Source organism: Convolutriloba macropyga, chromosome 8, assembly GCF_964194025.1.
Source record: "Convolutriloba macropyga chromosome 8, txConMacr16.3, whole genome shotgun sequence".
NCBI classification, from domain to species: domain Eukaryota; kingdom Metazoa; phylum Xenacoelomorpha; order Acoela; family Convolutidae; genus Convolutriloba; species Convolutriloba macropyga.
In genome coordinates, this window is record NC_134475.1 from 51,678,559 (window position 1) to 51,705,087 (window position 26,529).

Genomic DNA, 26,529 nt, shown 5'->3' on the forward strand with positions numbered 1-26,529 from the left:
ATGTATGAAAATCAATTAGGGTTTTTTGAGGAGAGAGAACTTAAATTTCTCTGGTGTGTGTCTGACGAGTATGACAATTTGCAGGAGCAGAAACCTGATCGGGATTGTGGCGAGTGGGAAAATGGGTCATTGACAGGGAGTATAATCGCAATTATAGAAGAAGAGAACGCACTTGATCCCAAGTTAGACAACAAAAAATCGGACCAGGCAGTCCCTTTTGCGTGTTTTTCTACAGACACTGGACAAGATGCAATGAAAGAAGTACAGGGAGCATCGAGTGTTGAAAATACTTCAATCACGTCTGCCAGAACCATCCTTAGTACTGTACTCAATGATTAAACAGATTACCAAGATTATATTTTATCTAATGAAGCAAGTGAAAAAATATCTGAAAAAACTTCCCTCAAATCTGAGCAACCAGCGTCTTGTACACAAAAGACTGTCAAGAGAAGGGCTCCTGCTGTTAATAACCCTGAAAGAGTGGAAAGTAAAAATTTAGATGGTGATGAAAACGAAGACAACATGTGTCCTCCATCGTGCAAATTGAGACGAGCTGCTGAGTTGTTTAGTAACTAAAATAACAGGCTAAGAAGTTATTTCTTTGACTGATTATCTGTTTGTATTCCGGTATAATTTCAGATCCAAAAACTATTATTTCCTGAGGTGACTAATTGACTGTTTAATTTGTAATATTCTCTTTTTACACTCAGAAAAAGCTGAATTTCATGTATGCTTTTGAATTGATACTTTGATAATGATGTATTTGAGTTTTACAAATGCATTTGCGAAATTCACTTTTGTTTCGAGTTCAATTTTGAATTAAAATTCATGTCAAAAATGCCTGTTTTTGTAATGTTTTTTTTTCAAAAATGGCGGTTAACGACGAAAAAGGCTTGTTTTCATAAAATGTTTTTTCAAAAACTCGGAGTTTTTTTGGCTTCTGCAATGAACTCCCGGCAGCTGATACTGGATGATGCAAAGCGATTACAGTGATATTTTCGAAGCAAACTCTAGCAGCAATTCTTCCCATCAGAATATTGCAATATGCGTGCTGCCTTTGATAATAGATTACCTACTCATTTAAAAGAAGAATTTTTGGCAGGAATTTTTAGAAATAGATACTCATACAAATCTTTAAGTATAGAATTTACAATTTTCTAAAAAAAAAATTTGAAAACCTTTTGCATAATTTTTTACTGTTTTGAAAAAAATATTCTTTTACTATGCCACTTTTTTCAAAAAAGTCGTTTTTTATACAAAAGGTTTCTTTTTTCATTTTTCCATTTGTCAGTTTTTGAAGTTTTTTAATGTGAAGTCTTGAACTGAATCATTTTTTTTAAATGAAAATCTTTTTTACTGAAATGATTTTTTTTTGTAAATGGTTGTGTTTTACACACTGTTTTTTAACAAAAATGTAAATCTTGATGTTTTTTTTATTTTTTATTTCTCCTTTTTTTCTGTTTTTTAATTTTTTTATGTAAAAATTTAAATTTAATTAATTTTTTTTTGAAAAAACAAAGTTTTACTAGAATAATTTTTCTTTCAAAAACGGCGTATTTTACATAAGGTTTTTAACAAAAAATGCAACTTGTGTTGTTTTTTATTTTTTTATTTTTCCTTTTTTTCTGTTTTTGAATTTTTTTTATGTAAAATTTTAAAAATTTTTTTTTCGAAAAATTTTGTTTTACTAAAAAAAATTTCTTTCAAAAATGCCGTTTTTTACATAAGGTTTTAACAAAAAATGCAACTTGTGTTGTTTTTTTTGTTTTTCTATTTTTCCTTTAAGTTTTTGATTTTTTTAATGGAAAATGTGAAATTTAATTAATTTCCTTTTTGAAAAAAACAAGTTTTACTAGAATATTTTTTTTTCAAAAATGACGTTTTTTACATAAGGTTTTTAACAAAAAATGCAACTTGTGTTGTTTTTTATTTTTCTTTTTTTTGTTTTTGAATTTTTTGATGTAAAATATGAAATTTAATTAATTTCCTTTTTGAAAAAACAAGTTTTACTAGAATATTTTTTTTTCAAAAATGTCGTTTTTTACATAAGGTTTTAACAAAAAATGCAACTTGTTGTTTTTTGTTTTTCCTTTTTTCTGCTTTTGAATTTTTTAATGTAAAATTTTAATTTTAAATATTTTTTTTGAATAAACAAGTTTTACGAGAATAATTTTTCTTTCAAAAATGTCGTTTTTTACATAAATTTTTTACCAAAAAATGCTGTTTTTGTTTTTTATTTTTCTATTTTTCAGTTTTTGAATTTTTTATTGAATTTTTTTTTCTTAAAAAATGTTGTTTTCTAAAATATTTTTTTTTTCAAAAATACCGTTTTTTACATTATGTATTTAACAAAAAAATGTGAATTTTGTTGTTTTTTTTGTCTGTTTTTCCTTTTTTTAGTTTTGGAAGTTTTTTTGTAAAATTTTTAATGTAATTTTTTTTTGATGCTTTGATAAAAGATCGTTGGGCGCGCAGAGCGCGCCTCGCGGCAGAGCCGCGATCAACGATCTTTTATTTCCGAACAACATCCAGAGATGCACGCTAGGGATGCTTGAAGCCAGTAATTGTCACCACGCGACACCGGTACCCCGGGGTTTACTCTGAAGTATGTTTATCACGAGACGATGAGTAAATCGGAATTTCTCAAGAAGAACATGATATCAATAAAAATGTAATTGTTTAAAATGAAAAATTAAAACAAATATGCTTGTCATCAAAAGCTTGATTTGTTATAGATTTCCGCAAATTTTATTAATAATTGTATTAATTTGTAATAAATAATTGTAATAACTAATTGATTTTTGTAATAATTGTAATACATTGTTTTTTTCAATTTTCTGCTTTGCTAAAGAAATTGCAAAAAACATCAAGAGCTGAAAAATTGAAAAATAGAATAAGAAAAAACATCAAACTTGCATTTTTTGTTTAAAATATTATGCAAAAAACGACAATTGGAAAAAAATTGTTTTACTAAAACAATGTTTTTTCAAAAAAAAATTACATTAAAAATTTTACAAAAAAACTTCCAAAACTAAAAAAAGGAAAAACAGACAAAAAAAACAACAAAATTCACATTTTTTTGTTAAATACATAATGTAAAAAACGGTTTTTTTGAAAAAAAATATTTTAGAAAACAATATTTTTTAAGAAAAAAAAATAATTCAATAAAAAATTCAAAAACTGAAAAATAAAAATAAAAAACAAAAATAGCATTTTTTGGTAAAAAATTTATGTAAAAAACGACATTTTTGAAAGATAAATTATTCTAGAAAAACTTGTTTTTGCAAAAAAAAAATTATTTAAATTAAAAATCTTACATAAAAAACTTCAAAAACAGAAATATGTAAAAATAGAAAAACAAAAAACATTACAAATTGCTTTTTTTTAATAAAAACCTTTTGTACAAAACGGCATTTTTGAAAGAAAAATTATTCTAGTAAAACTTGTTTATTCAAAAAAAATATTTAAAATTAAAATTTTACATTAAAAAATTCAAAAGCAGAAAGAAGGAAAAACAAAAAACAACAAGTTGCATTTTTTGTTAAAACCTTATGTAAAAAACGACATTTTTGAAAAAAAAATATTTTAGTAAAACTTGTTTTTTCAAAAAGGAAATTAATTAAATTTCATATTTTACATCAAAAAATTCAAAAACAAAAAAAAGAAAAATAAAAAACAACACAAGTTGCATTTTTTGTTAAAAACCTTATGTAAAAAACGTCATTTTTGAAAAAAAATTATTCTAGTAAAACTTGTTTTTTTCAAAAAAGAAATTAATTAAATTTCACATTTTCCATTAAAAAATTCAAAAACTTAAAGGAAAAATAGAAAAACAAAAAAAACAACACAAGTTGCATTTTTTGTTAAAACCTTATGTAAAAAACGGCATTTTTGAAAGAAATTTTTTTTAGTAAAACAAAATTTTTCGAAAAAAATTTTAAAATTTTACATAAAAAAAATTCAAAAACAGAAAAAAAGGAAAAATAAAAAAATAAAAAACAACACAAGTTGCATTTTTTGTTAAAAACCTTATGTAAAATACGCCGTTTTTGAAAGAAAAATTATTCTAGTAAAACTTTGTTTTTTCAAAAAAAAATTAATTAAATTTTAATTTTTACATAAAAAAATTAAAAACAGAAAAAAAGGAGAAATAAAAAATAAAAAAAACATCAAGATTTACATTTTTGTTAAAAACAGTGTGTAAAACACAACAATTTTCAAAAAAAAATCATTTCAGTAAAAAAGATTTTCATTTAAAAAAAATGATTCAGTTCAAGACTTCACATTAAAAAACTTCAAAAACTGACAAATGGAAAAATGAAAAAAGAAACCTTTTGTAAAAACGAATATTTTTTTCAAAACAGTAAAAAATTATGCAAAAGGTTTTCAATTTTTTTTTTAGAAAATTGTAAATTCTATACTTAAAGATTTGTATGAGTATCTATTTCTAAAAATTCCTGCCAAAAATTCTTCTTTTAAATGAGTAGGTAATCTATTATCAAAGGCGGCACGCTTATTGCAATATTCTGATGGGAAGAATTGCTGCTAGAGTTTGCTTCGAAAATATCACTGTAATCGCTTTGCATCATCCAGTATCAGCTGCCGGGAGTTCATTGCAGAAGCCAAAAAAACCCCGAGTTTTTGAAAAAACATTTTATGAAAACAAGCCTTTTTCGTCGTTAACCGCTATTTTTGAAAAAAACAGATATTACAAAAACAGGCATTTTTGACATGAATTTTAATTCAAAATTGAACTTGAAACAAAAGTGAATTTCGCAAATGCATTTGTAAAACTCAAATACATCATATTATCAAAGTATCAATTCAAAAGCATACATGAAATTCAGCTTTTTCTGAGTGTAAAAAGAGAATATTACAAATTAAACAGTCAATTAGTCACCTCAGGAAATAATAGTTTTTGGATCTGAAATTATACCGGAATACAAACAGATAATCAGTCAAAGAAATAACTTCTCAGCCTGTTATTTTAGTTACTATACAACTCAGCAGCTCGTCTCAATTTGCACGATGGAGGACACATGTTGTCTTCGTTTTCATCACCATCTAAATTTTTACTTTCCACTCTTTCAGGGTTATTAACAGCAGGAGCCCTTCTCTTGACAGTCTTTTGTGTACAAGACGCTGGTTGCTCAGATTTGAGGGAAGTTTTTTCAGATATTTTTTCACTTGCTTCATTAGATAAAATATAATCTTGGTAATCTGTTTAATCATTGAGTACAGTACTAAGGATGGTTCTGGCAGACGTGATTGAAGTATTTTCAACACTCGATGCTCCCTGTGTTTCTTTCATTGCATCTTGTCCAGTGTCTGTAGAAAAACACGCAAAAGGGACTGCCTGGTCCGATTTTTTGTTGTCTAACTTGGGATCAAGTGCGTTCTCTTCTTCTATAATTGCGATTATACTCCCTGTCAATGACCCATTTTCCCACTCGTCACAATCCCGATCAGGTTTCTGCTCCTGCAAATTGTCATACTCGTCAGACACACACCAGAGAAATTTAAGTTCTCTCTCCTCCTCAAAAAACCCTAATTGATTTTCATACATTGGTCTATAGGACAACTCATAATCACAAAATTGTGCACGGACTGATCTGCTCAGTTCCATGTTGTCTGAGACTTTTAAAGTTTTGTTTTCGATGTGGTTCTCGTAGAAGTCTACAGTTGTCTGTTTGTATGGAACAGAGACTTCTGGCAAATTCTCGATTGCAATAATGAAGACTAGAAGCTGCCTCGGAATGGAGAATGGAGGTTCAGCTACCCAGCCGAAGCACGTCTTCCTCTCTTTTATAATTGCTACATCATCATTGAAATCGGGGAAGAAGAAGTGGGCCTTAAGATTTTCGTTCAATTTCACAGATTTGATATTCATTATTCCAGCCTTTTTTAGGTGACGACGGTTGAACTCCTAAATAAATTGAAAATACAGATATTGAAAAAAAACTTTCTCTCTGAAGAAATAATATGCTATTTGCGAATGAGTACGATGATTATAATAGCGCATTATTCTTTTTTTTGGTCTGTTTTCATATTCTATAACAGAGATGACTTACCTGGAATGGGAAATAGGAAGATGTCCTAGAGATGAAGAATCTCCACTGAAAGGTTTATAACTGAAAACTTAGGTTTGTAGGAAAAGGAGACTAAAATTGTCTCCGAAAAAGAATGAAAAAGTTCACTATAGTTGTGTTGTTGAAGAGAAGGAAAATAAGCACAATGAGATGAATTTTTGTTTGTACACTACAATAAAGGATGACATCATTATGATGCAATAGTGACGTAATTATTACATTATTATGAGTAAGACCTCAATCACGTGAGCGGTGTATGCTTCGATAAAATAAGAATAATATCGTAATTAGTAAGGATTATTTTCTGTTCACATGAGTTCAGTGACCCCATTCAATACTTAAGTATCCGTAATTGTAGTAATCATATGACGTAGTTGGACTAAATTTTGTTCCAAAGAGGTGAGTGACCCTCTTACAAAAAATGAGATCACTTAATTGTTCGTAATTGACAACATAGTAGAAGGTAATTGTTAAATAACTATGATGTAACTCAAACATTTAACGATTAATTCTGAACAATAGCAAAAACTTCGTGACAAATTTGTGCTCATTAAACCTATATCGATCAACTGAGAAGATTCGTCTTTACAAAAGATGATCTCAAAAGTTGATGTTTTAAGGTCACTAAATAATTGGATTGTTGATAAGAACTTAGAGAAAAACGGATGGTCACAAGATTGTCTAGTTTTTGATATATTTTAGATAAAAATTTGATAAAATTTTGTTTTTTTGGTTACAATTTGGGTATTTTTTGACAAGATTTCGCTATTTTGTTGTAAAAATGGGTATTTTTGGCGAAATTTGTGTCTCTTTGTGTGGCAAGTATTGGTATATTTTTGCTAGAACCGGGTTCTTTTTCGCAGGAATTGGGTATTTTTGGTAAAAATTTAGTAGATTTTGGTAATAACTGGGTATTTTTGCTATGAATTGTGTAATTCATGACTAGAAACAGAAATTTTTGGGCTAGAATTGATTTTTTTGGCAACAGTTTGATATTTTTTGTAAACATTTGGGTGTTTTTGATAATAATTGGATATTTTGAGCCAAGAATTGGGTATTTTTTGGTCAGAATTGGGTATTTTTTGGTCAGAATTTGGTTTTTTTTTTCCAGAATTGGGTATTTCTTGGGATGAATTTGGTAATTTTGCCAAGAATTGGGTATTTTGCGGCCAGAATTGGGTATTTTTTTGGACAGAATTGGGTATTTTTTGGCCAGAATTGGGTATTTTTTGGGATGAATTGGGTAATTTTGCCAAGAATTGGGTATTTTTTGGCCAGAATTGGGTATTTTTTTTGGTTAGAATTGGGTATTTTTTGGCCAGAATTGGGTATTTTTTGGTCAGAATTGGGTATTTTTCGGGAAGAATTGGGTATTTTTTGGAAAAAATTGGGTATTTTTGCCAAGAATTGGGTATTTTTTGGCCAGAATTGGGTATTTTTTGCCAAGAATTGGGTATTTTTTGGGAAGAATTGGGTATTTTTGCCAAGAATTGGGTATTTTTTGGGAAAATTTGGTTATATTTTGGCCAGAATTGGGTATTTTTTGGCCAGAATTGGTTTTTTTTGGCCAGAGTTGGGTATTTTTTGGGAAGAATTGGGTATTTTTTGGGAAAAATTGGGTATTTTTTGCTAGAAATTGGGTATTTTTGCCAAGAATTGGGTATTTTTTGGGAAAAATTGGGATTTTTTTGACAACGATTGGCTATTTTTGGACAAGAATTGGGTTTTTCGGCAAGAATTGGGTATTTTTTGTATTTTTTGGTATGAAATGGGTATTTTTTCATTTTTTTAAGAATAGGGTATTTATTAAAAAGAACTCAATATTTTTTACCAAAAATTTTTTTAGTTTCAGGTTTCAGAATCTAAAACTTCAAAAAATACAAACTTGTCCTCTTTTCACGACTTTTGAACTATGTCCATTGGATTCTGTTTTAAAAATTACGCTATAAAGATGTACTGTCAAACACAATTCCAAAAAAAATTAGTTTGAGGTTTCAGGTTTCAGAAGCTGAAACTTCGGAAAAAACCAAAAAGTGTAACTTCTTAGGGTTAAAAAATTGCCATCAAATACTTTGTTTAAAAACAACATATAGAGAGTTGATATAGCATACCATTCTCAAATAAATTGTTTTGTAGTTTGAGGTTTGAGAAACTAAAACTTCAAAAAACCCAAACCCATAATCTATAATTGACCGTGAAGTTACCACCATTGAACTCCACTTCAAAAAATACCTTCTGAAGTTGTACTGTAGCATATATTTTCGACCAAAAAAAATTTTAGTTTGAGGTTTGAGAATCTGAAACTATGAAAAAACAAAAAAAATTTCAGTGATGGTTTTCTGTGCTTTATTTTTCATTGAAATCAGCGTTAAGAAAAACTTTAATCGATTATTAGAACAACTTTATATGAAAGTTTTTTTACGGTTTCGGGTTTTTGAAACTGAAACTACCGCGAAAAAAAACCAGAAACTACCAAATTAAAATGCCAAAAAATCCGTTTCTTGCATGCTTTCACATCATGAGTAAAAAAAATTGAAAAATTGGAATTTTCAAAAAAAAGCCTTCAAGAAATTTTTGTGAAAAACTTCCGATAATTTGAAATTATTGAAAACAAAACTTCATTAATAATCGAAAATCTAAAAAAAATGATAATTGAAAAAATTATGCGTAAATGAAAAGTTTGAAAGTAAAAGTTCCGCAGATATATTTTATTAAGTAGATAAAATTAGCTGAAGTGCATTAGAGCGGATGCTTTTCCCTGGGGCAATTAAGATAATTATCCCTGGGTAATTACGATAAGATGACAGCTCTATTGTTCTCACTCTCTTTTTAGGTACATCTTTGGAAATTGGACGAAAATAGGCTATACCTAATGTTAATACATAGGTACATCCTTTTACCCCCCCCCCCCACTCTTGCTCCGATATAACTACTTACGATTTTCCCCTCGGATGGGACTTAATTTTGTAATGAAATTCAATTTTGCTGTTGATACACCAGCACAGCGGGTGCAGATTATTTGCAACTCCCGTAACCACGGTCAAATTAGACTCGCTACAAATTGTTTCAATTGTGGGAGCAGTATAATGTACTGGGGTGGTATAATTGATTAGATCTGATGCAATATGTCTAAGCGAAGTTGTCATTGTACAGGTGTGAATAGGATGCGAGTAATTTTGTTAAAAAGATTTACATTTTTGGGTTTGAAAGGGAAACAGATCATAGGAATGTGTTGTCACATGTCTTCGTTCCAGCTTGTTCTAGCTGGACAAAATGTTTTCGGCACTTAAATTTACTAGAGATTCCCTCTTCAGTGCTCCGATCGAAATTGCAACATTCGCCAAATGTCATTTTAAAGCGTGGTCTCAAATCGAAGGCAGCTAGAAAAGCGTCTCGGGCTAAGTTGCGAAATAGTTATAGAAAGTTCCGAGAGCGTCTTTTAAAGCGAGCTGAATCGTCCAAATCTTACAGAAGACTAAAAGATGTGTACAGTGACAAGCGAGTTGGTGACAGTGGTGCGAGTATGTCACAAATGACGACAGTACAACGGATGAAGTTTTTGTTCACTCATTATGGAAAAGTGTTCATTCCTTTGCATTACATTGTTCTGTCTTTGTTTTGGTTCACAGCTTGCTATGCAGCTGTTTATCTGGGTTTTGACCTGACGCCAATGCTGGACAAGTTACCACAGAAGGTGAAAGATTCGCTGCATGTTGAAAAACTATCCGAATATAAACAGACAGGAATATTTATTCAGGTATGTAACTGTAGAACAAACACAGATAGAGAGAATTTAAACAAAGCGAGTCTAATTTTTGTACAGAAGAACAAAAGCATTGCAAATGTCTGAAAAACTCTGCAGAATTTTTACGGCCTATCATTTAGATTCGTTTATGCTCAAGAAAATTTATGTGCCTTAACTTTTAAGCAAATTTTTATTCACGATGTTGCCTATTTTTTGTATATTATTTGTGGTCGATGGAAACTGCATTCTAATTTTTACAGTAAAATTTGAACTAAATTTAAAAATCTTAAAATTTTAAGTAGATTTTTCCGAACTTCAATTGAATTATGAAAGGGTTTGTACCTTTTGATCCCAACTCATTTAACCCAGGGTATCTGAACACCATATTATTTGACCCCGCTACCTTTTCATGTTAATTTTAAAAGTGCGAACTATATGATGGATTAATAGATTTATATCGGGTGGTTAAACAAATAGTGTAAAGAATGTCAATAGTTTGACTTTAAAGAATCTAAAATGAGCAAAATGACCGAAAAGTTGAGCTGAGGCCGAGCAATTGGATAAATCAAATGGACGTCTCTGTATTTTGTTTCAATCAAGCGATATATGTATGTGTTATCATTGCTTGCCGCCATATAACTTGTTAGTTTTCTTCTGTGAGCATAATGCAGAGTATATTTTTCAGCACAGTGTATTTCTCAGAGTTATCTTGCTAAGAGTAAACTAAAATTTTTTAGTTGATATTTTGTGGGTTTTCTATTGTTGGGCCAGATCATCTCTCATCAGCTTACAAAACTGGACTATAGGTCAATAAACTTTGTTTAGCCGCGGTCAACGTTTTATTTTATTGACGTAACAATTATCTGTCAAGAGTGTGTTCTTCAATCATTGCTGTAAAAGCAGATTGATGGCTCAACATGCATTGGTCAGAGATCAGCAGAAATATGACATAATATAGGATCGTGAAGATTCGGTGATTTAATTAATTTGTGGCCTAAGCAATTCCTGCAAAGTTCCTTCGGATTTTTTTCGACCATCTTCAGAAATTATGACAATTTTTAGTAACGCTTTTTGTTTCTTGAAAGACGCTTTTTGTGTTTCTTAAAAGCTTCGTCTGCAGTCTACGTTGAGTATTTGGGATGCAGTTAGTCTCTTGTCTTGGGAACCTCTAATGTAACAAGGCGGCTCGTTAATGTGCGTTCGCACATGATGTTCCGACCCGCGCTCATCTACATTTTTGACTTAACTGTCTTTTGACTTAAATTTTTGACAATGAGATAAACAAAAATAGATGTTTGAGTTTAAAAAAATTGTTACACAACCAAACTAATAATTGAATTAAGTATTGCCATGCCTCATTACAACGAGATTTGCCATTAAAAAAACTACGAGAAAAAACAACAACCAAAAGGAAAAACAAATTGCACGGCAAAAACTCAATATCTCAAATTTAAAGCACCTAGTGTCAACGTCAAATTACAATCAGACAAAACCCTAACTACACAAATTTAATTTTTCCTAACTACGCTGCAAATAGTATTTTTCTTTATTAAGACTAGGTAACAAGTCGACAAACAGAAGAAATAATGAGGCGATAATCAAAAATCAATTAACATTTTTTTAAACCAAATAATTTCAAAAGTCTTAAAAAACAATAGCTTTTAACGAAATAACTGTTGATAAATTTACTAAAGTCATAATGAAACCAATAGGACCTGACTTTGGTTAGACTAAGCCATCTGAATGGAATAAAGAAGCAGAAACACTAAAAAAAATTACGATCAGCAGTTTACAAACATTCCGAAAACACAAAGTTTTTTTTATCAAAACTGTTACCGAGTAAATTGAATTGAATAAATTATATCATTAGATAGAGAATTTTTGTGCGTATTATATCAAAACTTTCGCTTAGATTTTCCGTTCTAAATGCAACATACGTATTATTTCTGAGAAATACCAAAGCCGATTTCCCACTAAGAATAACTTCCAAAATGGCTCAAAACTGTTCGCTTAGCCTAACAAATTCGGTTTTTTGAACGGATTAGTTTAAATTGGTGGCCTAGACTAAGACCTGCTAAAAAAGATCAAGCTAGATTTGCCTCCAAGTAAACGAGGCTTATTGCCTTGACGTTTCGATATACAGTTGGCTATACACTGACTATATATACATCTCGAGAATTGAATTTACCCATCGAAAGACTGCACTTTTGTCAGCTTGCCGCAACCCGGGACAAAATGTACAAGAGGAAATCATCCCATTTTATAAGGAGGCATATATTGAAGATTCGATTGTTAAATCCCTAATGTTAATATTGATAAAAGTGCCAATTATTTGGTAGAGCAAATAATCCAGTATTCGCCGAAATTTACTTTGCTCAGAATTGTAGTCGCGGCAGTTAGTCAAGTAAAGCCATTTCCTTTTTCTCCCTGTTTACCATCAGTGTGACCTACAAACAGCCTACTTACACTACACTCAGTTGAACCTATTCTTACAGTACAAAGAACTTGTACTGACTGAACTTTCAAATTGATCTGGAAACGAGACTTAGTTGACATTCGAAAAAAACGAGGACCCCCAAGGTACTCAGTTTTAACCCAATGCCGGTCGAAGTAGGACACCAGGGAACAGTTGGAACTTGGATGTTGCAGATTTCAGCTCTATCAGAGAACCCGAGGAGGAAAACTGCAGGTCAACCGAGGGACCATAGTAGCAGACAAAAAAAACTGTAAGACTGCTCCAAAAAGACCTATAACTTCAACTTTGTGATAAATTGATAAATCTAAACCGGCAAATCAAGTCAACCCCACCTCCATATTTATCATCCCCATATATATACGTTATCTTTCATTTGAAATCTTGTAGGTGGGTACGGTCACCGATAGTCCACTCCATATATTTTTTTTGCGCAAAAACATTGAATTTCAAAAATTTTGGTCAAAATTATAGAATTGACCAAATTGAGATAAACGCTAGCACATTGACGTGTAAAGTCTTATATGTTTTAAATTGCACGAAGCAAAAAAAAAGTTTGAAAAAATCGACCAATTGTGAGAAAATTCCTTAACCCTTAGCATGTTATAAAAAAACTAATCCGGGACGCAATAATTGCATAAAGTTGTCAAAAAAGAACAAATTGGTCAAGTTTTTCAAATTTGGAAAAAAAACTCAGGTTTTTTACAAATAAGCGCTTATTCTTGGTAATTCGTGAAAATTGTGCACTTAACATCAAGGTTCGGAGTTTGAGCAAAGCTCGAATCAATTATGTTGTAAAAAACATTATATGGTTTTCATATTAGCTGCAAGTTCACTGCATCACGCCATAAGAACTTTGCCTCAAGCGTTACAAGACCATTATACAAAAGGAACTTATGCATGACCGGGTCTGAGTTTCAATCCTAATGCGGTGAAAGTAAGAAAAACAGCTCAGTTCCAATTGAGTCATTTCTTCCGTGATAAAAAGAGGCTAGTTATATGGCATGTGGTGAACAATTCATTGTCCCGTACCGTTTTCCCGTTTCGTCGCGCGCCATCCGCCCGACGTTTCCGCCCCGCCCGTGCCGTTTTCCCGTTTCGTTGCGCGCCATCCGCCCGACGTTTCCGCCCCGCCCGTGCCATTTTCCCGCTTCGTCGCGCGCTTTTCACCCGACGCTCCCGTTTGTCCGTCCGGTTTCCCGTTGCGTCGTGCGTTACTCGTTCGGCGTCTCTTCCCGTCCGTCCCGTATCCCATTCTGCCGCTTTTCGCGCTTCCTGCGCACCATTCTTTCATTTTCGCCGGGTACTATTGTACTAGACGAACATCTTTGCTCTTTGGCGGTTTGCTAGGCAAACCGTCACACTAGGGTTCGGTATAACCCATTTGTGTTGTGTTGTTGCACGTGTGTACTTTATATTAGTACCAAATTAAACTTGTGGTTCCTTTTTTTCTTAAGATCATGACAACTTTGCAGGACAAATTTAACAAACTTTATAGTGCGAGGGCAAAATTAGAGGTTGAACGTAATAACATTTATTGTGAAATTAACAATGCTGTGGATAAGCAAGACAGTAAAGTTAAGATCGAACGTCTGATTGTGAAGTGCAAAGATGCTTTTACTAGAGTAGTTGATAAGAATGAAGAGCTCTTTGATCTGGCACAAAGGACTGAAGATCCAGATGCTGCCTGTAAGAACCTTGAAAGATGGTTAGAGACTGTAACAAAGAAAACTGATGAGTTCATTCCTGCTGCTCGAGGGTATATCAATTCGGTCCATGACAAAGAGACAGCAGAGCTGTATACCTCACCATTCAAGATCAGGTTCACATATGACTTCCTCAAAAAGATCAAGTCAGCGTCAACGAGACAGAACTATCAAGACTCAAAAGGGAGGAACTTGAGAAACAACATGAGGCAAAGCTTCGCATTGCTAGACAGCGTCTTGAAATTGAAAAACAAACAAAATTGCGGGAATTGGAAATTGAGCAGCTTGAGGAGGATCATCGCAAGGAAGTAGCTGCTGCAGCCCTTGAGGAAATTGAGTTGATGACAAGATCATCAGCATACGGGTCTGGTACAGGCAAAATGAGTGGGCTCTTTACGGAAAGAAGTTCAGTCAAGAGCAAGAAACTTGTTCAAGATTGGGTTAATTCGTCACCGGCCGGGAACATGGCAGATGTTGCAAATGAACCGAGTTTGCACTTTTCTGGTTCCATCGCCCAATCGAACCAAGCAATTGCCCAACGACCGTCTTCAACTCAACTTCCAAACTCACACTCCAATTTCAATAAACATGGTCAAGTTGAGGCCAACATCAACCTCCCTGTCCATGAGCCGCAAGAACCAAGTAGTAGAACCAATGTAACCAATGATGCACATTTTGCAAACATCGTGCAAGAGCAGCAACAGCCTCAATATACGCCTCCATCACCCCCAGTAAACTTTGGTATGCAAACTCAACTAAACGCCCCAAACACAGCCCGACAACTGTCTCAAGCAACAATGAACTTCGATGGTTTACAGTTAGATCATCAATTCCTGCGCAGGTCGAGCATGCCGGGACAGTTGAATTTAGTCAGCCCTCCGCGTTCACCACCTTTAAATACACTCGCTAATGCTCCGCTAGCACTTAATCCGCAACAAGCACACATAAATGTACCAGCCACCCCATCCCCCGTTCTAAACCCCGCACCACCGCATTTCCCGTTAATCCCACCAGCATTCCGCTTTCCTCCTTCGCCGCCACAAGCACTCCCACTACACGCCACTAACCCCGTGGCGAATAATGTCAATCGGTTACCCCATTCTCCGCCTGCACCAATCATTTCCTCCGCAAACGTTTTTGTACCTCAATTAATTCATCAACCACCCCCACAAAAGAGTTTTCAGCCCCAAAGTTTTGTCCCTATAACCCACGCACCTCCTGCTCCTCCGGATCCAAATGTCTGGCGTTTTCCGGCAGCAGTTCCATCTAATGCAGTACCACTTGTACCTACATCTGCAAACTTATACACAGCACAACCGGCGCCGTTAATCAACCCTCATATCACTACATCGCTCCGCTCCTCTCATGTACGAGCAGCAGCAGGCGCTCAGAATTACGTAACATCAGACTTCATGCAAGCGAATACATTTAGTTCTTCCACAGGTACCGCCCCCACCTTTGTCACTCCGACCATTCCGCCAACGTATGGAGCTACCGTTCCGAACCCGTTGTGTTGGGGTGGCCCGCTGCATCCCACACCTTCGGCTCCTTCTTTGGACTCTGCGGATTTGATAAAGCAGTTGGCGGAGGCAATTACTTGTAAGAACGATCCACTGCCCGAGTGGAAATTGTCACAGTACAATGGTGATCCACTGCAGTGGCACGAATGGTTCGGACAATTTAAAAGCGCCATAGACGCACAGTCCTTGACTGATGATGTCATGTAACTGGAAAAGCTAAAACCGCCATCGCTGAGTTCGCATACTGTGGTTTAATGTATAAAGACACACTTAAGACACTCGAACGTAATTTTGGCCAACCACAGGCAGTAGTCAGTGCACACTTAGACAAACTCAGCTCTTTTCCTCCACTTAAGATGCACAATAGTGATAACATCATAAACTATTCTGCAACAATTTCAAGTCTTGTTGGGGTCTTTAAATCACTTTCATATGATGCAGACCTTAAGAGCGCCTCACTTCTCAACACGGCTGTGCAAAAGTTGCCTCCCAATCTAAAAGAGTCTTGGTCACTCTTCACAGTGAAGAAACATTGGGTTAAGCCCACACTCCTTGACTTCAACGATTGGTTGAAGGAGAAGGCGGAGGCACATGATTTAATGAAACAAACTTCATCGAAAGCAAGAACTGAGGATAACACCAACTCAGTTGTAAAGACGAAAGTAGCCTCAAGAACTGTTGCTGCTAATACGCAATCTAAGGGCACTCAGAGACCAGCCTCAACATCGGCAACGCCTGCAACCCCTCGCTGCATTGTGTGTTAAGGTAACCATCGCATCTGGGAGTGTAGGGTATTTAAAGAAAAGTCTCCCACTCAGCGAGCAAGGGTAGTGGCGGAAGCAAAACTGTGTTTCTCATGTTTGAGAGAAAAACGTATGTTCAGGCAATGCCCAAATCCTAGTAAATGCAGAAAGGACGGTTGCAACAGCTCCCATAATACACTACTCCATGGAGCTGAGAGGGTTTTTTCATGAAAATCCCCCTCAAACAACAACAACCGTAATTCTAATGCTGGCGCAAATCAAAGTAAACTTCCTTGTGTCCAATCATCGAGACCACCACTTTGTCATCTGTGAGTAATGTGAAAGGCCTCCTTCAGGTGACTGAATTACAGTTGAAGAGCTCTTCTGGTAAAGATACCACGGCTTTAGTTTTGTGCGACACCGCTTGCAGTAACTCTTGGGTGTCCAATGATCTTGCGAATAGGCTTGGTTTGCACGGCACAGCATTGAAACTAACAGTCAAGGGTATAAATACCGAGGAGGTTGTAGACACTAAGTTTGTTGAACTAATTGTAAAACCACGCGACAACCAAGCATTTGAACCATTTAAAGTCAGCCCTTACGTAAAAGAAGATTTAACTGTAGGCGCCGATGTCATTAACATTAAAGTACTTCAGGAAACATACCCGCACCTAGCAGTTCTAGACCCAGTTACATATTGCTATGGAAACATCGAAATGATACTTGGACAGGATGTGTATCACGCCGTCCGCCCGTTAGAGTACTTCGCTGCCGACGAGAAGTCCTCGCCCTTCGGTGTTCGCTTGCCCATAGGTTGGGTTCTAAGCGGTCCTCTACCATCGTCTTCAGGTTTAGTCTCGACTTGTTTCAAAGCTAATATGGAGCAAGATTTTGAACTCGCTAGTCAGGTAAAATCTTGGTACGACATGGAGTCGTACGGCGCACTTAAGCAAGTAGACCCACGATCCTCCTCGGATGCACGTGCGCATGAAATTCTTGAAAACACCACCGTGCATAATGGAAAAAGGTACAATGTCGGAATGCTATGGGCTGAAGATAACATCGAACTGCCCAACAATTATTTCTCAGCTCTTGTTCAATTAAAATCTTTGGAAAAGCGGCTTGCGAAATATCAGACTTTAAGGGAAAAGTACTCGAATACCATCAAAGAGGACTTAGACAAAGGCTACGTAGTAAGGGTCAAAGATGCTCAAAAGGTGGAAAGTCGCTCGGAACGAGAGTGGTACCTACCACACCATCCGGTTGTTAACCCGAGCAAGCCGGGCAAGGTCCGTAGGGTACTAAACGGAGCAGCTAAATTCCATGGCGCATCTCTTAATAAGTCATTACTCACCTGTACTGAATCACTGCAAAACCTAATCGATGTACTCCTACGGTTCAGACAACATCCATTTGCCGTATCCGCCGACATCGAGGGAATGTTCCTCCAAGTTGGGGTGTTACCATGTGATCAACCATCATTGCGCCTTTTGTGGCGGGAGGACCCCACATCAAATGTTGTGGTACACCAGTATACGCGCCACATCTTTGGGGCAAAAGATTCGCCCACTTGCGCCAAATACGCACTTCAGCGCACGGCACGCGATAATGCTAAGGAGTACCCAGAAGCTGCGAAATCCGTCCTTGAGAACTTCTACATGGACGATTACTTGGACTCAGTGGAATCCCCCGAGAGGGCCCTCATTAGGTCGAAGGAATTGGTACATCTTCTCCATCTAGGTGGGGTCAAGCTTACTAAGTTTGTAAGCAATGTAACAGATCTGGCTGACCGAATTGATGGGTCTGCTCAATCCACTGAACCGAAGGTCATCGTTTCATCAAAGGAGGAATCAATGCACGTGCTTGGGCTTAAGTGGGATCACAACAACGATACTCTGGTTGTGAGCAGGGGTACTAACAGCACCATCACGAAAAGCTTAACACAGCGCTTGGTCCTAAGTCTTGTGTCAAAGGTCTACGACCCAATTGGTCTTGTCGCACCGTTCACTGTTGGTGCTCGGTTAATCTTGAAAGATTTGGCGTGTCAATGGACAAAGTTGGGATGACGAGTTATCTAAAGACACAGTTGACAGGTTTCTCGCCTGGTGTGTTGAACTGCCGCGGTTAGCTGAGATCACTATACCGAGAAGTTACTTTTCAGGACCATCCCAACATCTTGAACTCCACAAGTTTGGTGATAGCTCGCAAGACGTATTCAGTGCAGTAGAATTTCTTAGGGCTCAAGTAACTTGCACCTCCGGGAGATTATAACAGAGCTGGCGTTTGTCTTGGGCAAGGCCCGTGTTGCACCTATGAAGGTAATGACAGTTCCTAAGTTGGAATTACAAGCCGCTCTCCTCGCTGCCCGTTCAAAAAGTGAAATCTGTCGAGCATTAATGGTTACTGTGGACAAAGTTTTTATGTGGACAGATAGTACAATCGTCTTGCAGTGGTTAAACTCAACAAACAAACACCCCATCTGCATTGCAAATCGGGTTAGTGAAATCCTGGAGAACACTGGCGTTGACCAATGGAACCACGTCGCCACTTGTGATAATCCGGCAGATGCTGGCACGCGTGGTATCCGCTGAAGTTTTGCAATCAAGTAGCTGGGTGAGGGGTCCTGACTTCTTGAGAACTAAGCAGTTCCCTTTTGTACCAAATACTGACGTCGTTGATAACATCAAGCTCGGCGTTGTAACCAAGGAACAAGATGATGACTCCATCTCATCTTTAGCTGCATCTGTAACCAATTCCCCAAAGGAACAAAGCATTAATCTGATCCTGTTTGATAAGTTCAGTTCTTATCAAAAAATTACTTCGTGTCTCCGCATATGTGCACCGTCTTTTACCATCTCATGAAAGTTACGGTACCGTAGACGGCAGCATAGCCGACCCTGTTGAACTTGACGAAGCCGAGCGTCATCTCCAGTACTTGGTTCAAGGAGAGTCCTTTAATACTGAAAGAAAGGATCTTCTTGACAACAAATCCGTTAAGAAGAGCAGCTGCATTGCTCAGTTTACTCCGTTTATTGGACCTCATGGTCTCATCCGTTCCTCTGGTCGACTCCGACGGCTAGTGGAAATTGACTTTGACACTAAGCATCCTATCGTGCTGGATGCGCGTCATACTTTTGTTAAACTGTTTCTGCGGCCTACAACCATCATCAGGGCATCGATTACTTAAGGTCAAAGGTACAAGAACTTTATGCCATCCTAAAACTACGTTCCACACTGCGTTCCATCAAATCAAACTGCGTCTTGTGTAGAAAGTTCCGTGCAGCAACCATTCAACCTATCATGGCAGACCTCCCAAAGGAGAGACTCGCATACCAGTCTCCTCCCTTTACCAACACCGGGGTTGATTACTTCGGCCCATTCTACGTCACAGTTCGTCGGACTACCGAGAAGAGGTGGGGATTTCTCTTCACTTGTCTCACTACTCGTGCTGTCCATGTTGAAGTTGTCCCGTCCATGGACACTAGTTCCTGTGTAATGGGAGTTGAGTGGTTCGTCTCCCGTCGGGGTACTCCTGCTATGATTTGGTCGGATAATGGTACGAACTTCATTGGAGCGGAGAAAGAGCTCCGTGAATGTGTGGAAAAATGGAATACGCTCAACATTGCTGCCGAACTTGCACATAAGGGCATTAAGTGGAGGTTCACTCCACCCAATGCGCCACACCAAGGTGGCATCTGGGAGAGGTTAGTTAGAAGTTTTAAAAGAGTACTGTACACTATCCTCGGTACGCGTCGCCTCACAGATGAGGTTTTAACACTACTTTTTGTCTGGTCGAATACGCACTAAACTCACGTCCCTTAACTTCCGTAAGCGCCGACCCGTCCGACCTAGGCGCAATAACACCTAACCATTTTCTACTCGGTAACCAAGCAACCAGAATTCCGACTATTGTTGGCGTCGACGAGTTCGATCATCGTAAGCGATACGCCCGTGCATAGTCATACGCCAATGCAATTTGGGCACGTTGGCTCAAGGAGTATGTACCTGCGCTGAACCTTAGATCTAAGTGGCAGACGCCTGCCGAGCAGCACCTCAAGGTCGGTGATTTAGTTCGGATCGTTGAAAGCAACCCTAGGGGTTACTATCCAACTGCTCGGATTGAAGAACTTCGGTACGGCAGCGACAGCGTCGCCCGCTCCGCCGTCTTACGCACGTCATCCGGATCGCTCGTCCGCCCACTCGTTAAGCTTGTACCAATCTTCCCAACATTTTCCTCCGGGCCGGAGGATGTTACCGAGTAAATTGAATTAAATAAATTATATCATTAGATAGAGAATTTTTGTGCGTATTATATCAAAACTTTCGCTTAGATTTTCCGTTCTAAATGAAACATACGTATTATTTCTGAGAAATACCAAAGCCGATTTCCCACTAAGAATAACTTCCAAAATGGCTCAAAACTGTTCGCTTAGCCTAACAAATTCGGTTTTTTGAACGGATTAGTTTAAATTGGTGACATAGACTAAGACCTGCTAAAAAAGATCAAGCTTGATTTGCCTCCAAGTAAACGATGCTTATTGCCTTGACGTTTCGATATACAGTTGGCTATAGACTGACTATATATACATCTTGAGAATTGAATTTACACATCTAAAGACTGCACTTTTGTCAGCTTTAAAAACACATTTTGTCCAACAACCAAAACATCCTTTATTTCAGAATGTCGGTAAACATGTTAATTTTGAAAAACACAAGGAATTGTATGGGACCTCTCAATGATGAGAAAAAGTCACAAGTTGACGAAAAGAGCCACAAAAACTGAAAAAAATGACAAATCCTTTAAAATCTTAAATATTTATAATATCATAAACGTCAAAACTATTCGCTATAAATTAACTGCTTCGGGTAACATAATTTATTCGATCTTTAATTACAAGCTGATGAGAATGGTCAACACTTTACGGCTACCTAAAGAATAAAAAACACAGGCAAGAGAGCAAATTCAAAAAAAAAATTGAGGGAGAAAATTGTCGAAGCTATTAAAAAATGAATTAAAAACTTTTCTACTTTTAAATAATTTTTTAACAGTAATGGGATACTTCTTTTTAACAATTTGACTCCAATAAATCAACAAACATGAACACAACATTAAAACCACGAAATTTTTGAGAAAACCGGTAGTATCAACGCAATTAAGATCAATAGCTTTCAACGGAAGCTAATAATGACGCTATGTAAAGTCATGAGGAGACAAAAGGATATTTGTCATTCATAAGTCATCAGAAGGACATTACAATTAAAAATTGACTATGAAAACCAACAAAAACAGGCAAAATCCAAAAATTAAGTAGAAAAGTGCGAGAAAGTGTCGAAGCCGTTCAAAGCATAAACTTTTCTGTGAAACTTTTATGTATGATCCCTCTAACGTCTTCTCTAAGCCAATGCAAGAATCAGAAATAGGATAATGTGTTGAAATTCCAAAAGGAACCAAAATTATGAGAAAAAATATCTTAAAACAAAAAAAATAAAAATTCGTGCATCGAAGTCATAACACCAATAGTTAGCAAATAAAACCGCTAAATAGATTTGTTTTAGTTGACTTAAAAAGTAAAGGGGTTTGGTCATTCCTGAGGCTGACTTACAGTTCACGAAAATAACTTTAGGAGTGGTTAATGTTAAAAAAAATTTCCCGAAAAATCATTAAAATGAAAGTCTTGACAGACATTAAATTCAATAGCTTTCAACGAAAATTAATAAATACGCTCAGTTATGCCTCAATTGGAGGACAAGGATATTTGTCGTGCATAGGTAATCAATAAGACATCACAATAAGTCTTATGGCTATGGAAGCAACAACAAATACAAGCAAAAAGCAAAATTTCAATAGAAAAGTGCGAGAAGAAAGTGTCGAAGCCATTTAAACCATAAGCTTTCCTCTGAAAAAATCAACCATGATCAATTTGATGTCGTCGCTAAGCCAATGAGAGGTATCAGTATCAGGATAATGTGAAAAGAGTTCAAGAGGAAACAATAATATAGAATATCCATTTTTTTAAAATTGTGAACTCTTGTGGCATTGAAGCCATATAACTAATGGTTAGAAGATGGAACCACTAATCAGGATAATTTTTGCTTCAGTAGAAATGCAGGAGGTCCTGTCACTACTGAGACTCACTTACAGCTCACGAAAATGAGTTTAGGATCGGTTAATGTTAAAAAAAAATTTCTCGAAATGTTTTTTAAAGTCCTAACAGCCATTAAAATTAATAGCTTTGAACAGAAATTGTGCCTCGATTCAAATTGTGCCTCGATTCAAATGTTCAATTGTGCCTCGATTGAAGGCAAAGGATATTTGCCGTGCATAGTTGATCAAAAAGATATTACAATAAGTCTTATGACTATGGAAACAACAAATATAGGCAAAAACCAAAAATTCAATAGAAAAGTGCGAGAAAGTGTCGAAGCCATTTAAACCATAAGGTTTTCTCTGAAAACTTTAACCATGATCCATTGAACAATTTCTCTAAGCCACTGGGAGATATCAGTATCAGGATAATGTAATATAATTTCAAGAGGGACCATTAATAAGAAAATATCGAACCTTTTTTAAAATTTTGAAATCTTGTGGCATTGAATTCATATAACGAATAGTTAGAAAATAGAGCCACTAACCAGATTAATTTTGGTTGCAGTAGAAAGGAAGGGGGTCCTTTCATTACTGAGACTGACTTACAGTTCACGAAAAGAAGTTTAGTATCGGTTAATGTTAAAAAATTCTAGAAAAATCTTTTTTAAAGTCTTGACAGCCGTTAGCTGTCCACTCAATGCTCTAGATAGGATCAATTATTGCTCCTTACGAAACTTATTGCACTTATAGTCCAAGATTCTATGCAATAGGACTCCAAAAATTTATTAAAACCTCAAAAAGGAAATCAAAAGTTCATTTAAAATTACGAAAACTTTGAGTCGAAGCCAAAAAAATACACGAGCGATTCCCTGAAAACAAAGTTTTTGTTCATTGGGCTTCACATTTTTTGTAAATTCTGCTTAAGTTTTGATCAATTTTTGTTAAATATGATGAAATTGTAAACGATAGTCTGATCACTTTTACGTTTGAAGATTGAAGAGAGTTCATGAATAGTTTGAATCAACTGTGTTGGCAAAATTGTTGGCAAAATTGTTTATTAAGAAAATTTAGTGTTTCATTTTTTTTTCATAAAAGCATCAAATATACCTATTTGTTCCACTGTGTCCAATTTGACCGGTGCTACAGACATAAAAACTGCTGGAACACTCTTCCTTTATTCGGGCATGGGCTTCATACACCTCCGGTTTTTATGAAAGTTTACTGGAAATAACATTTTTGCTGTTTTTCGCTGATTTAAACCAATAATTATAAAAAATAGTTTATTTTTCATATTTTGAGATTTTTGTTTGCCAAAAGAGGCTTACCCAATTTCATAGAACAAATATGTTTTCAACAGCCGCGCAGCGATAGCAAGTCCATTTTCGATCTCATCGTTGTGCATTGCAATGAAAAATGATTCTGATTGTGTTTTGGGAGTGTCCTTTTTAAAATATTTTTTGCCTTTTTTCTTTCCAATCAATAAAAAGTCTTTTTCCATTTAATGGTTCAATTAATAAGAGGTTCCTTCTTTTTCCAGTAAGGTTAGGTGAAACAATATTGTGTTTTATGAGTAAAGCTTATGGTTTTTTTGCTCCGACAAATTTTCTGTAAATGTTTGCTTAGTTCTTGAGTTTTGGCATCATTGGTTGTTCTTTCTGTGTCTGTTTTGCTAATACAATGGTTTTTCGCTAATACTACTCAATATAAATCCAAAATTCGTTATTTATTTTTGACATAATGACTTTTTGGTCAAATTAGCCGCTTTGGTAACATTTGGAACAATTTTTTACTCAAATTGAGAACAGCCACGGCACAACCTGGTTTGTTCTAGTTGTTGAGTTTTATAGTTCAAAAATTAATCTTATTGCAATGGGGAGCTGCATATTAAGTATTTTAGCCTTTTTTGTTTGTTAGTTACAGACCAGAATGATTTCAAATCGGACGTCATTTAATGTCGAGTCAGATTTACGTGCAAATAGGGTTTAATGGGCATGCATAAACTTTTGAGCCGAAAGCCTATAGTCTCTTGGGTTAAGACCATTTGCATAACATTTTTTTGAAAATTTTATGAGTTCTGCCTGTTTTCGGTTTTAAAGTGGTCTTTTGGCTTAGTCTCTACAATGACATGTACAATTGGCCTTGTAAGCATTAACAATTTACACTATCTACCAATTCAATTTAAATACTTACGATTGTTATGTCTCACGCCTTTAGAAAATTTGTTTTAAAAAATAGTGGTAATTTAGATTTGACAATTTTGAATCTTTTTTCTGCAACTTTTCTCCGTAGTCTTAGCGAGAAGTTGCATTGTTTTAAAAAACGAATCATAATGTAGTCTCTTTTGTTGTTTTTTTTAATAATCGTGTTGATACTACAAGCTTTCATGAAAACTTTATTTATTTTTGACATTTTCTAACTTTGACATTTTCTAACTTTCTTCTGACATGCTGTTTTTACTGTTTCCTTATGTTTTTGAGAAAAAATAGACAGAGATTTGGTCGTCAGTATTGCTGGCTTTTTGTCTTTGATTTTGTTGTTTGTCTTGTCTTCTGTTCTGCTTGATGGCAGGTATGATCGACCCTCTAAAGAGTTATTGTTTCAGTTGTGTAGTGGGTACAGCTTCAAGCTATTTTTTATATGAATACACTAATTATTTTCGAACAGTAAGAGATTTTTTGAAAGTTTTCTATCTGTTCCTCATTTGGTTGACAATTAAGTCAAAAACTTGGTTTAGCGGGGTCTGAACATTATGTGCAAACGCAAATTATCGAATTTTCTTGTTTGTGTAAGAAATTTGATTAACTTCAGCCGTTTTGGCTTGTTTTAATTTTAAATTTTGGCTTATTTCTTCTATTTATTGTCCTTTCATGTTACTTATTTGAAAGTTCCGGAATTGTTTCCTAAAATTCTTTCGTTCACACTTTAGTTTTGCAAATATCACTGTCGTTCACACAAATTTTAGCTGAATAGCAGTCACTGTTCGCTCAACAGATTACCTCAGTATAGGGAATACTGTTTAGGTAAGAAGAGTGAGAGCAAAAAAATTGTAATAAGTAAAGTGCATGAGGTTTCAGAGTTCATTAGAGCGATTGCTGAGTGATTTGTGTTGAGCTGAACAAATTAAATTTTCAGAGGATTGATGCAATGGCATCAGCCCATCGCGCTATCACTGACACCAAATTAGGACAGTTAATTAAGTTTTGAAATAAGGCGGCTAACAATATGGATTTTTACAATTTTTTTATCCCAATATAGCTCAATGGCATCGATCACTGATATTTACAGTAATATGCCATCTACGTTTGCAATGACAGGTTACACTGCTCTGTAAGACATCCAAACGTTTATTTGTGCAAAATGGTATTTTTTCTTTGCACAGGCTAATAAAAACGAAATTTTTATTGTTTCAGGCTTTTGCCTTGTACAAAATTCTGACTCCCGTGAGGTATCTTTCAAGCATCAGTGGGACAATGTACATTGTGAAGCTTCTGCGGACTAAAGGATACTTCATCACGCCTCCGAGTATGAAGGAAGTTGTGAAGAAAAACTATTTCCGACAGAGGCAGAATTTGAACGCCAGACGAAAAAGTTTACGATCAAGGTTTAATTCTCGGCGCAAAAAATGAACTCGTTAGATGAATTCTCATCGTGTAACCTCCTCAACCCCCGGTGGGAAATTTCCCTCTATAATTAATTTTTTTGAAGCTGTTATATAGTATGCATTAATTTTTCGGCTTGTGTCAGTTCTTATTGGGCTTTGTAAGCTATTAAAAGTTTTGCAGTTTTGTTTATTGTTTACATTGGTGCATGTGAACGAAAAATTAATCCGGGAGAGGAGGAGGGAGAAACAAACTTACAGGTGAAAACTATAATGATCATTTACATAAAGATTTAAGTTGTGTTGTCTTCTAGGTCAATGAGAAATTGTATCAATTAGTTGAAAGCAGATTGTGTTGCGATTTGTCAAAACTTAAAAACTATACTTTTCAAAAATGCTCAAATTTCTTGCTTGAAGAATGCCTGAATTTGACGCAGCCATTGATTGTTGCTCTGAGAGTTTATAAAAGAATGAAATTCGTACATGAATGATTTTATTGAATTAGTGGACTGTTGAGCAGTGCTAATTTTCACCAATCAATCTTCCATTAACATTTAATTCGGTTGA

General features: G+C 35.5%; 1 protein-coding gene across 1 annotated transcript; it reads left to right on the top strand.

Moving 5' to 3' along the window:
• Positions 1-26,529, top strand: LOC142345105 (uncharacterized). The gene is made up of 3 exons (XM_075397191.1): positions 1-299; positions 9,300-9,846; positions 25,775-26,529. Exons 1-3 carry the CDS (start codon positions 1-3, stop codon positions 25,988-25,990), a joined length of 1,062 nt encoding a protein of 353 aa, XP_075253306.1. The 3' UTR covers positions 25,991-26,529.

Coding starts and splice junctions, on each gene's coding strand:
- LOC142345105 (XM_075397191.1), top strand. CDS start 1: ATGTATGAAAATCAATTAGGGTTTTTTGAGGAGAGAGAACTTAAATTT. Junction 300..9,299: donor GTTGAAAATACTTCAATCAC/GTCTGCCAGAAC, acceptor TGGGTTTGAAAG/GGAAACAGATCATAGGAATG. Junction 9,847..25,774: donor AGACAGGAATATTTATTCAG/GTATGTAACTGT, acceptor TTATTGTTTCAG/GCTTTTGCCTTGTACAAAAT.